Source organism: Herpailurus yagouaroundi, unplaced genomic scaffold, assembly GCF_014898765.1.
Source record: "Herpailurus yagouaroundi ecotype Mexico unplaced genomic scaffold, PumYag 248, whole genome shotgun sequence".
NCBI classification, from domain to species: Eukaryota; Metazoa; Chordata; class Mammalia; order Carnivora; family Felidae; genus Herpailurus; species Herpailurus yagouaroundi.
This window is the reverse complement of record NW_024412465.1, coordinates 597241-611976: the sequence shown is the minus strand read 5'-3', so window position 1 is coordinate 611976 and position 14736 is coordinate 597241. Positions and strand designations below refer to the sequence as shown.

Here is a 14736-nt window from a genome sequence, read left to right as displayed (position 1 = left end):
TTTAAAATTGAACTCTTGGTAAAAAGGCTTCTGACTAAAAATTCCCCACTTAAATGGTTGCACCAGTGAATTCTATAAGAGTTTTGAAAGAAATAATCCAAGTATAAAAGATTAGTTTAACATCTGAAAGTCATACTATCCTACTAAAAAAGAACAGGTATATGATCATCTCGATGCAGAAAAATCATTTGACAGAATTCAACATTGATTTATGATAAAAAGTCCCAGCAAATTAGGAATAATAAGGAGCTTCCTAAACTTTATAATGGACATCGCTTAATGGTGAAAATTTTCTTTTTCCCCCAACTGGGGACAGGACAAGGAAATCTTCTCTTACTACTTCTGTTAAACATTGTGCTTTAAGTCCTAGCCAATGCATTTAGGCAAGTAAAGAAAAATGAAAATCACACAGATTTTTAAAGACAGAATTAAAGGTTTTTCTAATCACCAGTGACATATTAATATATGTGGAAAAATTCTAAGTAATCTATTTAAAAGCTAGTCGAAATAAGATACGAATTTAGCAAGGTTGTAGGAAAAAGATATCCATATACAAATTGCATTTGAATACAACATCTCTCTATATCAGAGACGAAAAACTGAAAGTGGAAATGAGACGATGGCAGCTGTGAAGATTTTGTTTTTAGATGGGAGAAATAAGACGAAGTTTTCTTTTTTTAAAAAAAAAAATTTTTTTTCAACGTTTATTTATTTTTGGGACAGAGAGAGACAGAGCATGAAAGGGGGAGGGGCAGAGAGAGAGGGAGACACAGAATCGGAAACAGGCTCCAGGCTCTGAGCCATCAGCCCAGAGCCTGACGCGGGGCTCGAACTCCCGGACCGCGAGATTGTGACCTGGCTGAAGTCGGACGCTTAACCGACTGCGCCACCCAGGCGCCCCAAGACGAAGTTTTCTTATGGGTCTTATCCAATAAGGAGAAAGAAAGATTAACACAGAAATGAGAGGGAGAGGAGACAATTGCTGGATCAACGCACTGGAGGCAGTGAGCATCTATCGAAGGAAGGAACTGCATAAAAGGTGACTGATTATCTTACGGATCATTTCACCTGGAATAAAAGGGAAGGTTTTTGTGGGGTTGGGCGTAGTGCAGACAGATGCTGGTGTGTGTGCAGATGTAGCCGGGGACCTCTGTGGGATTTATTTTCTGATTGCTCTCCTTTCGTCAGTGAAGTCAGGAGCAAGAGCATCATCTGGCCGTGAAGACGGGAGAAAGAATTGTCACGAGTTCTGAAAGAAAGAGGCAGAAGGTGGGAAATAGCTGAAGGGGAAGGAGAACCATAAACTGGCATAAAGAATCATAATATGACATCTTGACCATGTTAAGGGCAATTCCTCGAGGTCATGGATTCAGGAGACCAGACATTAGTCTTCCTCCATCCACGTTCAGCTGCACATAGATGTGGATTAGGCAGAAGTTTTACTGCGATCCTCACTGTCATTTGGCCAAGTAAGTATAAAGAATTGGAGGATATACACAAAGGTAATGATTGATAGGGATTTTAAGGTGGTTATGGGGGGCAGAAAAGTCATCATGAAGTTGAAGGTCAGTCAAAGGTGGTAGGACTAATGGTTTGGAATTGGCAGTGTGGTCAAAGAAATATTGGGTATGTTACTAAGAGGTATATATGCTGGCAGGATGGAAGGCAGTGATAAACAGTGGGACTTATGAAATTATGATTTTAAGGGTGCATAGCCATTGGTAAAAAGAAATGAAGTGAGTGGAGAAGACAGAGCAGAAGACACAAAGGTAAGTTTATGAAATTCTGAAAAAGTGATATATATGATATATAAATTTTATATACATAAATAATATATATTATAAATGGCCAAGAGTTAAAACAGAAATTGTTATTCTATTATGTTATATTCTAATATATATTGATATATACTTGTAAATACATATATAATGCACAGTTATTATATGACCAAGAGTTAAGACAGAAATTATGTTAAAGAAATAACAAAACACCAAGAGCTAAAGTCACCCAAAAATGAACATGAATGACCCAGAAGTTGTGGAATGATAGCAAATATGATGGGAAACCAGTGGTATAATATGATGACATAATCTTCAAATGTGAAGCATTTAAGACAAGTGACGGTGGAAAGATCTGGTAACTAAAACAAACAAAATTTGAAATCTGAATGAAGACCACTAATCCTATGATTATGGAAACCAATCAGATGGAGATTTACATGGAAGAAACTAATAACCTCAAGCTCCCTTCCCATTTCAACCACTTGCAGTAGCAAATAAGATAGTTTGACATGCATCTTTCAACATTACTCTGAGTCATTTCCGGTTTAATTTTTTTAAGAAACTATTCTGTTGTTTAAAAAAATCCATCAATCTCTACTGAAAAAGATTTTTTTTTTAATTTTTTTTTCAACGTTTATTTATTTTTGGGACAGAGAGAGACAGAGCATGAACGGGGGAGGGGCAGAGAGAGAGGGAGACACAGAATCGGAAACAGGCTCCAGGCTCTGAGCCATCAGCCCAGAGCCCGACGCGGGGCTCGAACTCACGGACCGCGAGATCGTGACCTGGCTGAAGTCGGACGCTTAACCGACTGCGCCACCCAGGCGCCCCAAGATTTTATTTTTTTTTAAAGATTATTTATTTTGAGAGAGAAAGAGTGCAAGTCAGGGAGGGGCAGAGAGACAGGGGGAAAGAGAGAATCCCGAGCACTATTAGTGTGAAGCCTGATGTGGGGCTCAAACTCAGGGACCGCGAGATCATGACCTGAGCTGAAGTCAGACCCTTGACCATCTCGGCCACCCAGTGCCCCATCTATTGAAAAAGATTTTAGGGTATGTCTGTTAGGTACAAGGCCCTAGCCAGTTGGCCCTTTCAGTGGATGGCATAAGTGACGATTTCTCAGCAAATACACTCACCAAAAACTTCTCCCATGTGACCTAAAAATATTGCACAGTGTCCTCCAGGCATCTTAGAAAACTTGTACTTCTTTCCTCAGAGATTACCCTGACAGATGGGAAAGCATTAAGTCAGTGTTATCATCTGTGCATCATAGCGGTATGATGGTTCTTTCTGGAAATACTGTGACACTGAGACAAAGAGAAGAACCTGCCCTTATGGTACACCTGATAGGCTGTGTCACCTCATTTCATTTCAAGCAGTAGTTCACGATCGATCAACTCCATGTGAACAGTATTTTAACCAATAATCAAGAGATACACAAGACATTTCCTGGTGAAAAGTAACATGAAATATCATTTCCCAGAAAAAAATACTATGACATAGAGGAGAAAATGTGCATGAATTTTTTTTTTTAATTAAACGAAGACATGGAGAGGGGCGCCTGGGTGGCTCAGTCGGTTAAGCACCCGACTCCGGCTCAGGTCATGATCTCACTGTTTGTGGGTTCGAGCCCCGCATCAGGGTCTGTGCTGACAGCTCAGAGCCTGGAGCCTGCTTCAGATTCTGTGTCTCCCTCTCTCTCTGTCCTTTCCCTGCTCATACTGTCTCCGCTAAATGCTAAAAAAAAAAAAGAAAAGAAAAGAAGACGTGGAGAGTGTCAACATTTGGAACATGTTCTGCTCATTTTCATCAGCGCTCATGCAACCCACCTCCCCACCCCAAGCCTGTAGGGTGACTTTCTTTTGCTGTTGGGTTCATTGTTGGAAAGATGGAAAAACAATGTTTTGTGTTAACTTCTTTCATCATTGACCTGAAAATCGCTTCAAACTCCTCTTCTTTTCCTTCCCTCTTTTCCTCCCTTGTCTTCCCTGCTGTTTCTGGAGGGAAAGTAACTTTATAGGAGAGGGTGAAGCTAAGGGACCCCAGGAAGAAGCCAGGCAAAGGTGGGGGCAAAGGTATGGGTTCACAAGACAGGAAAAAGACAACTATCCTGGGTAGAGGTGCTCCAGAAAATTCCAACTGACCGCCTGCCAACCATAAATACCTTAGGCAGTCAGCATAAATGTAATTGGCTGAAAGCTACAATTGTACATTCCTGAAGGTTATCTGACATGAGTCAAATCTCTATATAACCAAGTGCACATTTCTTAACTACCCACTTTAAATACCTAAAATTTAAAAACCATAGAGCCACTAGTAATAATTACATGTTAATACTGCTTTACAGCTTTCAAAGCATTATCTCGGATGGAGGTAATGCACAATTATCTACAGACTATTTACAAATTTTGGGGTTTTCCAGACCTTTGGCATTTCCCCATCTCTCTGCAATTACCTTGCCTTGGGGGCATGTCACTGCATCTCACTTTTTTTGTTTTTCTTAGCAGTGTGGAGAAAGGAGATCGCAGTAAGTCAACCTCACTGTGTATCAGTATTGCCACAATGGTGACACATGGTGGAGGCTTAACTCCAGGGCCAGTGCTGGATTTGTGAACCGCTTTCCCAGACACACATCCCTCCTACCCTTTAAACACAGGGGAGAGGGGTGTCTGGGGAGCTCAGTTGGTTAAGCATCTGACTCAGGCTCAGGTCATGATCTCATGATTCGTGAGTTCGAGCCCTGCATCAAGCCCTGTGCTGACAGCTCAGAACCTGGAACCTGCTTTGGATTTTGTCTCCTCTCTCGGCCCCTTCCCTGCTCATGCTCTCTCTCTCTTTCTCTCTCTCAAAAATAAACATTAAGAAAATGTTTTTAAATACAAGGGGAGAAATTATTTCTAATGTGTTTCTCTGTTAGACCCAAATCACTCCAAGTATGACTCAAAACAGTCACAGTGCTTAGGGGTCTCCTCTCATCTGCGCAGTTCCAGGGAAGCCACACTTCTGAATGTTTCTGCCCCTTCCACCTCCAAATACCACCTCTATTTTCTCCTGTTTTCTCCATTTTCATGTGAAATAGTCTTTTTGCCAGCCAAACTCCTCCTACAGACAGGCTTAGAATTTTCATGAAGATATCGGCAGCCACATCCACCACAGGGAGGAATAGTAAGATGTGAAACTAGGTCAACTTGGGACCAGAAGCAGAAGGTGAATCAGAGAAGTGAATTTGTATTTTGTCCACTATACCCACCAGGGATAGTTTGCCCACGATCCCTACTAGGGAAAGAGTTGTGTCCCCCTTTACTTTTTCTGTTTGTGCGAGCATCACGAAGAGGTAGTTGAGTATAACTGTGTGGCAAAACCTAAAAGAATGAGACCACTTCAGTCTTTCAGTTCAGATGGCTCTTTCAAACGTTCACTTACCTCCCACTGCTCTGATCTCCATATTCCACCATTTATGGTTTGAATACACTGTTGAGATTGTTTCTCTCTTTTTTTTAACTTTATTTATTTGAGATGGGGGAGGGGAGAAGGGCAGAGAGAGAGGGATAGTGAGAATCCCCAAACAGACTCCATACTGTCAGTGCAGAGCCCGACGTGGGGCTTGATCTCACGCACCTGAGCCGAGATCAAGAGTGGGATGCTTAACCGACTGAGCCACCTAGGTGCCCCCAGATTGTTTCTGCCTTCTCTGGACACAGAGCCATGTTTCAGGGGAAAGGGTTGGAGGGGAATGTTCTGAGGAAGCAACTCAAAAGCCTAGCTTCCCCGGCTCTCCCTTCCACTTTCCACAGAATTCCCTAAAGATCACGGAAATGCAAATCAAAACCATAATGAGAGGTCATCTCACACCTGTCAGAATGATACTCACCAAAAAAACAAAAGATGTCAGGTGTTGGTGACAGGTTGGTGACAGGTGTTGGTGGACAAGAAGCCCTCATGTACTGTTGGTGGGAATGCAACCTGGTGCAGCCATTGCGGAAGACAGTACAGAGTGTCCTCAGAAAGTTGAAAATAGAACCACCCTATCACCTAGTAATTGCACTATTGGGTATTTACCCCCGAAATGTAACAAACACTAATTAGAAGGGACACATACACCCCTATGTTTACAGCAGCATTATGTACAATAGCCAAATTATGGAAGCAGCCTGAGTGTCCATCGATAGATGAACGGGCAAAGATGATGTGTGAAGATATACAGTGGCATATTATTCAGCCATAAAAAGAATGCAATCTCACCATTTGCAAAGATATGGATGGAGCTACACAGTAGGATGCTAAGTGAAATCAGTCAGTCAGAGAAAGACAAATACCATATGATGTCACTCATATGTGGAATGTAGAAAACGAAGCAAATGAACAAAGGGAAAAAAAGGAGAAAGAGAGAGGCAAACCAAAAAATACTTTAAAAAAATGTTTGTTTATTGATTTTGAGAGACAGACTATTAGCAAGAAAGGAAAGAGAGAACGAATACCAAGCAGGCTCTGCACTGTCAGGGCAGAGCCTGACATGGGGCTCAATCTCATGAACCATGAGATCATGACCTCAGCCAAGATCAAGAGTTGGTCACTTCACCAACTGAGCCACGCAGGCGCCCCAAGAAACAGACTCTTAACTCTAGAGAACAAACTGGTTGTTGCCAGAGGGTGGGTGGGGGGTGGGTGGAAAAGGTGATGGGGATTAAAGGGTGCACTTGTCATGATGAACACTGAGTCATGTGCAGAACTGCTGAATCATTATATTGCACATTTGAAACTAATATCACACTGCATGTTAACTGTACTGGAATTAACACTTTTAAAAATATGGATTCTCTAAGCAAAGGGCCACGGACAAGCAAGGGCTACAAGAAAGCCAAAACAGAAATGAAGATGTGAAAAATGTGCCAACACGAGTTTGGAAAGAAATGGACGAGAAACATAAAGTCATTGCACAAATAAAAATCACATATGAAATTATGTAATGATCCTGTGTCCCACTAAAAAATAGTCAGGCAATGATGGATAAGATTGTGAAACTCTATTCTTTTCTCTCAGTTTATTATAGACTCTTCATTCTTTTTATTTTGTTTTTGCTAATTTGTGGCCAGTGAACCAGCTGCCGGGTCTAGGGGCCCACTACCACAGAAGGGGTTCTGCTTTCGGCTGAGGGATGTGGGGGCTAGGTAGATGTGAGCCATACATTTGTTGTCATCGAATGGATTTGTTGCAACTTTGTCAGGGCCTCTGTGTCACCAGGACCCAGCCCTGTCCCAAGAGAAACATCCAAAGGACAGAAAGAAGGAGCCATTACAATTTTTCAGAGGCTTGTCCTGAGGGCAGATGTCTTGCAATTGGTGAGGGCCTTGTCCCGAGGGCAGACTTCTTCCAGGAAACATGCAGTGAGAGATCGGCCCTGAGATTTGTGCCGACTCACATTCCAACCTGAATATAACCTTTGCCCTGCAAATGGCAGCCCTCTAGACCGTAGTCAGGACTGACCAAAGACCCAGGCCCACACTGAGACAAGGCATAAGACCTAGGAATTATCTCCAGAGCAGACATTCATGAATAAACACTCCAGAGGATGACAAAGAAAAGAAACAAATCCTTGGTACTGAGAGCTCCTATTCAGAGAAGATTGTCAAGAGAGAAAACAATCTGAGGGAAAAAAATGAGAAAAATCAAGCAGTATAATACCTCACAAATACACCTACCCTGGGAAAAAATATTCCAGGAGTATAACAAATCTGCCCATAGCTTCCATTTTGAACACATTATAATTTTTATTGTTATTTAATTACTATATTATTATTATTATCATTATTATTATTATAGAACGATTATAACAATAAACACATAGAGCTTGTTCTGTGCCAGCTACTGGTCTAAGCATTTGTACATGTATTAGCTCACATAATCCCCAAAACAACAAAATGAGCAACTACTATCCGCAAGGCAGAAGAGGAAAGCCAATGCACAGAGCTTGGGAATCTTCCCCAGGACGATGCACCTTTGAGGGAGGGAAGGGCCTGCTTTATGGTCCATCTACATAACAGTGGGGGGAATCTTCTCCTTCATGTACTCCACATGAGAAATCTCCTCACACTACCTAGATATTGTATAATTCACACCAAGAAGAAAAGAGAGATCCTTAAAATGAAAAACTATGGTACAGCACCCAGACCTGATTCAACAACAAAAGTTTCATATGGGGGGGGGGAACCCAAGAGCGTTGCAATGGACGTCTTCAGGACCTCACACTATTTTTTTCCCACCACAAAAGAAGACCTACTCGGGAGGAGTCCTGGAATGCGATGAAAAGTAGTCCCAGTGGGGTATGAAAGAAATAATAATGGAAAGAAATACAATGAATATGATTAGAGGGAACAGCATTATAGTGTGACTTTGTCCTAGTGGGACAAAGGTCCTTGGCTTTGAGGCTCTTTCTCAGTCAAGTCCAGCTACACTGGATGCCTTATTATTCCTCAAACACAGGCTGCATATCCCTGCCTGAGGGCATTGTGAAATTCTTCCCTCCTCCTGGCTTCCTGCAGGTATCTGGGACAGGCTCCTTCAAATCTTTGCTTAAATGTCAGCAAGGCCAACCAAGATGGACTCTGTGATTTCTGTCTGAAGAACTCAGAGAGGAATTTTCATTAACTGCTATGTTGTTAATAAACAATCAGCATGCATTTGGAGAAGTATTAAAATGGCTACCTATTTATGAAGGAAAACAAGAAAGAAAGAGAAAACCTGGGGGGCAGGCGAGGCTTTCAGCGTAGAAATCACAGAGGGGTGATGCTGGGGTCCCAGTCTACTTTCTGAGCTCTCCTGCTGCCAGAGAGCTCAGGGGTGCACCCACCCTTCTAATGCATAATCAGGTGTCACAGGTTCAAATGCTCACCGGGAGTACACAGCATAAAGAACCATCAGGGCATGAATTCAATGATCACTGCAGTGGATATCTTACTTAGCGTCAGCAAGATGATAGAGACTGCAGTTGCAAAACCAGTATTCCCAGATTTTCCAGTATTTCAAGAAAGGCTGAAAATCTCGATTTTTAAACATAAAAAAAATTCTTATTTGAGAGTTGGTAAACCATTCAAACTTTTTAAATACTGCAATCCAACCAAAAGATGAGGTCTTAAAGTTACATTCTTCTACTCAAGTGAAGAAACAATTTAAGATTTAGCTATATCGTGGATATTGTAATTCGCTGAAATTTAAGACTTAATGATCGCTATTCCAAATATATTATAAAGTTGAAACAGAATTCTTACTGCTTGAAAACGTGTGCTCCTGCATTCAGGCATTATTTTTGTTTTTAAATGCTTTTCCAAGCTAGGTTGATGCTTCTGTTGCTAAGGGAGGTTTATTTAATTGGTAAGGGCCAGGGGCGCCTGGGTGGCGCAGTCGGTTAAGCGTCCGACTTCAGCCAGGTCCCGATCTCGCGGTCCGTGAGTTCGAGCCCCGCGTCAGGCTCTGGGCTGATGGCTCGGAGCCTGGAGCCTGTTTCCGATTCTGTGTCTCCCTCTCTCTCTGCCCCTCCCCTGTTCATGCTCTGTCTCGCTCTGTCCCAAAAATAAATAAAAAACGTTGAAAAAAAAATTAAAAAAAAAAAGTCCCTTAAAAACAGAATTTCATTTTCTTTCTTTTTTTAAAAATTTTTAATTTTTTTAACATTTTTATTTATTTGTGACAGACAGAGAGAGATAGAGCACTAGCAGGGGAGGGGCAAAGAGAGAGGGAGACACAGCATCTGAAGCAGACTCCAGGCTCTGAGCCGTCAGCACAGAGCCCGATGTGGGGCTCGAACCCATGAACCGTGAGATCACGACCTGAGCCAAAGTCTGCTGCTTAACTGACTGAGCCACCCAGGTGCCCCCAGAATTTCATTGTCAAAGTCCATATTGGCAAATATTAACATGTATGGTTGCACACACAGTTGGCTGATTTGTGACGTAGCAGGTGTTCTCATACACTATTGATGAACATGAAAACTAGTATACTCTTGGGGAAAAATCTAGACAAATATCACTCCCACTGTTGATTTCATGTCATGGGTGAACTATGTGAACACTCACACTTGAATTCACTGCACTGTGTAACCAAGGAACTGGAAACATTAGAACAGACTCAGCAGTCATGGAGAAGCCGTATGCACGCAGGAGGCAGAAAACGTATTCTTCAACACAAGATGTCATAGACCTTCGGGTTTAAAGTCCCTTTGAGCAGCACTCTGTTTAGTTCAAGTTGCATTGCTCATAGCTCCTTCCCCAACTTTTCTTCCCTTAGAAGGCGCCCTTACATTCCCACTTTCAGTCCCAGCCCCATCTCCAAGGGCCGTTCCTGCGGGGGGGGGGGGGGGGGGAGGGTATGGATGGGAGAGAGCAAGGAGCCATCTGATTTAGTGGGAACGCAACAGTGACATGGGGAGTAATGTGTGCATTTCTTGAGTCTCCTCTGCTTTTCACTGCAGCACAGGCACGGGCACGTACATTGCCACGTGAGTGATTACCTGCCCAGACACTGATGGCAATGGAAGCTTCTTCCTAGATCCGTTACACGACCTTCAGGGACAGTGCAAAGACCTTGTGCAGCAGCGTCCCAGCAAGGCTGACATCTGTCTGGCAGCACTGCCTCCCCCCCGCCCCCCCCAGCATTCTCAGACATGATCCATGTCCGATCCATCTTGTGCTGGAGGCTCCTGTGTGTGTGGATTGCGAACTAGAAGGGGGCCGCTGTCCAGTGTGAATCTTTCTAAATGTCTCAGGAGATCCCCCTCTCCCCCAAGTAGATTTACCAAGACCCTCCACACCACTATCTCGCATATCGTTCTTGCCCTCCTGGAATAGTGCCCTCTGTCCATGGGTTAGCTCTCCAACTCACGTTATACCGCTCTCCCAGGCATGGGAACTAACCTCTTCCCTCCTGCATATGCCACAGGCATGTCTATCGTGTATCTGGTAAGGCTTTATTAAAAGTAGCGGTTTCTATTCTCTTGACTTGTTGGTACGTCTTTGCGTGCGTCCTGTGTGGCATATATTTGTGTGTGGCACGCGTACGTGTGCATGTATGCGCATAAGCATGGTGGGTGGGGCATGGATGGCAGACAGAGAAGCAAATCTCACCACGCTCCATCTCAGGTGATCACTAAGGCAACACGCATCACAACCAGAATGTTCACAAATGAGGGTTCTTCACACAAGAGTGCATATGATACGCGTCATTTGGAGGAGCAAGATACGCATACATGTACATACATTTCTGCTTGTACATACATTTATAATTCCAAAAAATACTTGTAAGGCTGCTAACAATTTCTGGGGATGGTGGGCTCTAGATTACTTTTGAATATCTTATTTTTCCTTTTGTTTCTTTTTATACATGTACATTTTGTGATAAAATATAGTTAATAAAAATGAAAAAAAAAACCCACAAAAGAAATGTTTTAAATGGGAGGAGGGAAAAAAGCTAGGAGAGATCATTAGAGTCTTTTTTCTTTCTTTCTTTCTTTCTTTCTGGTATTGATTCTCCCAGCTGTGCTGGTCCCTTATGCTCCAATCATCTAAAGTCAGAAAGCATGAATGCTTCCCAGAGCGTTATTCATGTCGCGAGCACTCTCCTCAAGGGTGAGTGAGAAGGCATTTTCTAGGTAAGCAAACTGCTGGGTAATAAGTGTGCTGAGCAACATGCTTACAGAAATGTTCTGGGGAATGGATTTACTTGGAAATAGAATTAACCGTTGCCATAAGAGATTGTTGAAGGAAGGCACATGTCTATACAAACATGCCACTGCAGTCCTAAAACTATTATTTGGGGCAGATTTTCATTGGTTTAATAAGCTGTTCTAAAGGCCTCAGAGTCTTTTCAATTCGCCTCCCCCAGAACTGTTCAGTGCCGCCTGGAGGGTTCCGGAACAATGCCCACATAAGAGAAACATCATCTGCCACTCGGTGGACCCCCACTTACACCACCTTCAAGTGCCACAGACAGCAAGCTCAAGCACACACATCTCCCCTTGCCCCGGGGAATATCCTGCTTAAGTTAACTAAATGGCCTTTTTTCCTGCCTTCCAATGCCCCTGTAAAGGGACCACTTAACACTTTATAAGGGGGAGCCTCTAGTTCAACGGGACACCCGTAGATGCTAACATACACTCTCGCCGAGAAAAGCATGCACTGCCTACAACGATTCAGTTTAACTCCACGTTACCAGCACTCTCGGTCAAAACAGAGTCCTAAATAGAAAACTCAGGCAAGTCTTCAAGTAAATCATAAACTCTGCAGCGATGTGTGTGTCTTCTTTCTCTTTCACAGCTCAGGGAAAGGGAAGAGACCAGGTACCATCATCACCACTGGAAACGGAGATGGCTGAAGAGGCTCTGCTCACAGCTACCCTACACGGCTCTCACTGCTGTTCCAGTCAGTCTGTCCAACTGGGGCCATGCACGTCTGGTCTCCTTGTACGCAGTGTTTTAAGCAGCACCCCTCTCAAAGCACAACACGACCAGGCAGAAAGTTGCCCTAAGATTGGAGTCCCATTCAACAGCTCATAGCAAGACTGTTGGGAAATCGATGCGACTGTTCCTGGGCTCTCAATGGCTTTGGCATGAGCTACAATGACAATTTAGAACCCCAAAATTCTACCTCGTCCTACTTGACTTAAAGATAATGAGACATAACTACTTCATCTTTGCTTCCAAGGTGCCCTCAACACAGCTAAAGCATTTAGCATTCAGTACATCTTTCCTCATCCAAATTATCGCCCATTATGTGACCCATGTCTGTTTCTCTTTCTAAACGCGAGAGAATGTCTTCGTGTTATCACAGTAACTCACCCTTGCAGGCTGAGCTCTCCCAGCTGAGCAACGGGTAATGTCCGAGCAGTTATAACGGAGTCTGTAGAATAATTGTTCTCACTGGAAATGGAACAAAAGAAGAGAGTTTGTCGGGATTTTTCCACCGTGTTTTATTCTGCTCACATTTAGATTAAACCCAGTGTAGGAGGTGTATAGCCAGACTCTCAAATGATTCTGAATCTTCTGACATAAATTTAAGACAGAATATGTCTCTACTGAAAACTCAAAACAATATCGAAGATAAGTAGGCAGGAATGTTCATGTGCAAATTTGACCTCTAGAAAGATCTTTGATTACAGACATCAGTGCTTAATATATAAAGTTTTTATAATCTGAAACTCCCCAATGCTCTCACCAAAAAAGAACACTTAAATAAATCCCAAGCACAGTGTCTAAAATTTGACTGCAGTCTATTTCCAGTTACAAATAAATACATGTTTGAATTTATAGAGATTTCTTTCATTGACTAACTTTTCCCTATGTGAATTAAAATTATTTTTCAAACTAAATACATTTTAAGTGTATTGTTGTCCCTTCCTCAACTGAAAATATTTCATTTAATCTCCAAGGATACGACCTTAACAAAATGACCAAGAACTAAAATATACAAAGATTAAGGACTAGCTTGTATAATGAAAAAGTAACACGCAAATCCATGTTACAAGGCAATGTTCGACTTTAAAGTTAATGGTTATATAAGTAAGTACATCATATTGCTGAGGACAGAATATTTCTTACAGGCAAAAAAAAAAAAAAAAAGAGGAGTGACTGGTGATTGTACCATTTGGTCAATGCCTTGGAGGCCTGAAGGGAGCTGACCTCACGTATAATATGTATGGGCAGCAAGATGTGTAGTGATCAAAGTCCTACAAGATCTCATATTTGTCATTCCATTGGATCAAACCCTGTAGAGAGCATTAAAACTTTCCAGCAGTGAGTGTGAAAGTGCAGGTGTGGAGAGGCTGGAATCCACCACAAAAAGTGGAATATTTTACCATTGACATTGTATAGAATTGCTAGTGCATGGTGATAATAAACAGAAGATGGACATTGGGTCTGTTCTATCATTGCCTTTAGTTCTCTGGACCACTTCCTGTGGAATTCTGAAAAAGTAACTGATAATCTATGATTTCTAATGCTGTAGCAACAGAATGTTTTTGTTAGGATGAAATAGTATTCAGAATTCCAGTGTTCCTTTTGGACAAAACCACTGCCCCTTTTGCTCCATGGCCCTTAGGACTCCACAGAAGGCCTAAAGAGAGGGTCTTGATTGGATCCTGGCGAATAGGGATACAGAGACCATGCAAGGTATCCTGAGAGACCACACACCAGGATCCTGGGAAGTCCACCAGTCCAAGTAGGGCTTAGGAGACATGGAAACAGAAGGGAGGCTGAGGATAGCAAGCAGCACACCCAGCGCTGGCATTAGTTACAATTTTGACTCATTTCAGTCCTATATTGGGAGATAATTCTATTTCCAAAGACAGTTGGTCTTTATTCTCTCAGTTGAGTCCTCCCTTTAGGGCAACTCCAGAGTTCCTTTATAAAATGTGCTTACATTCCACTGTCTTTGAATTTCTCTGGCCAGAGCTGACCTTTCTATGCAACTAGGAAGGGAAAAATAATTTCCATGTCCAAGTTTAATTCTCATGTGCTTGATCCTGCAATTATTGTCCCTTGAAAATATGAGTTTAACCTTAGGACACTGGCAAGCCCCATGTTATTAATACACGGGTTTTTCCCTAGGACTGTGAAGGAGTTCTCAGAAGACAGAGAGAGCTTGGACTTTCTCCAAACCTTTGGCCTTTCTAAATCTCTCCAGCTTTTGTTCCTACAGTCTGGAAAGAACTGCTTTTTCTGTCCAGCTTTCAGTTTCTGCAGTTCTCTGTTTCAGCTGTCCCCCGTCTAAGCTAAGACAAGAGGTGCTTTGCTTTGCACAGTCAGCCAGCTGTGCCAGCTGTTCAAACTATAAATTAATTTTCCAGGAGAGAAAGAAAGGTAGGCAACTCTCTTGGTCAACAAAGCAGGGGGCGCCTGGGTGGCGCAGTCGGTTGAGCGTCCGACTTCAGCCAGGTCACGATCTCGCACTCCGTGAGTTCGAGCCCCGCG

At 42.6% G+C, this 14736-nt stretch overlaps 1 protein-coding gene across 1 annotated transcript in view; it reads right to left on the bottom strand.

The window, feature by feature from the left end:
• ANOS1 (anosmin 1) overlaps positions 1–14736 on the bottom strand; it is a 388737-nt gene that overhangs the window by 353242 nt on the left and 20759 nt on the right. Inside the window, exon 2 of the mRNA XM_040460147.1 lies at positions 12607–12683. Within this exon, the coding sequence (XP_040316081.1) occupies positions 12607–12683 (77 nt within the window). The remainder of the gene's footprint in view (positions 1–12606; positions 12684–14736) is intronic.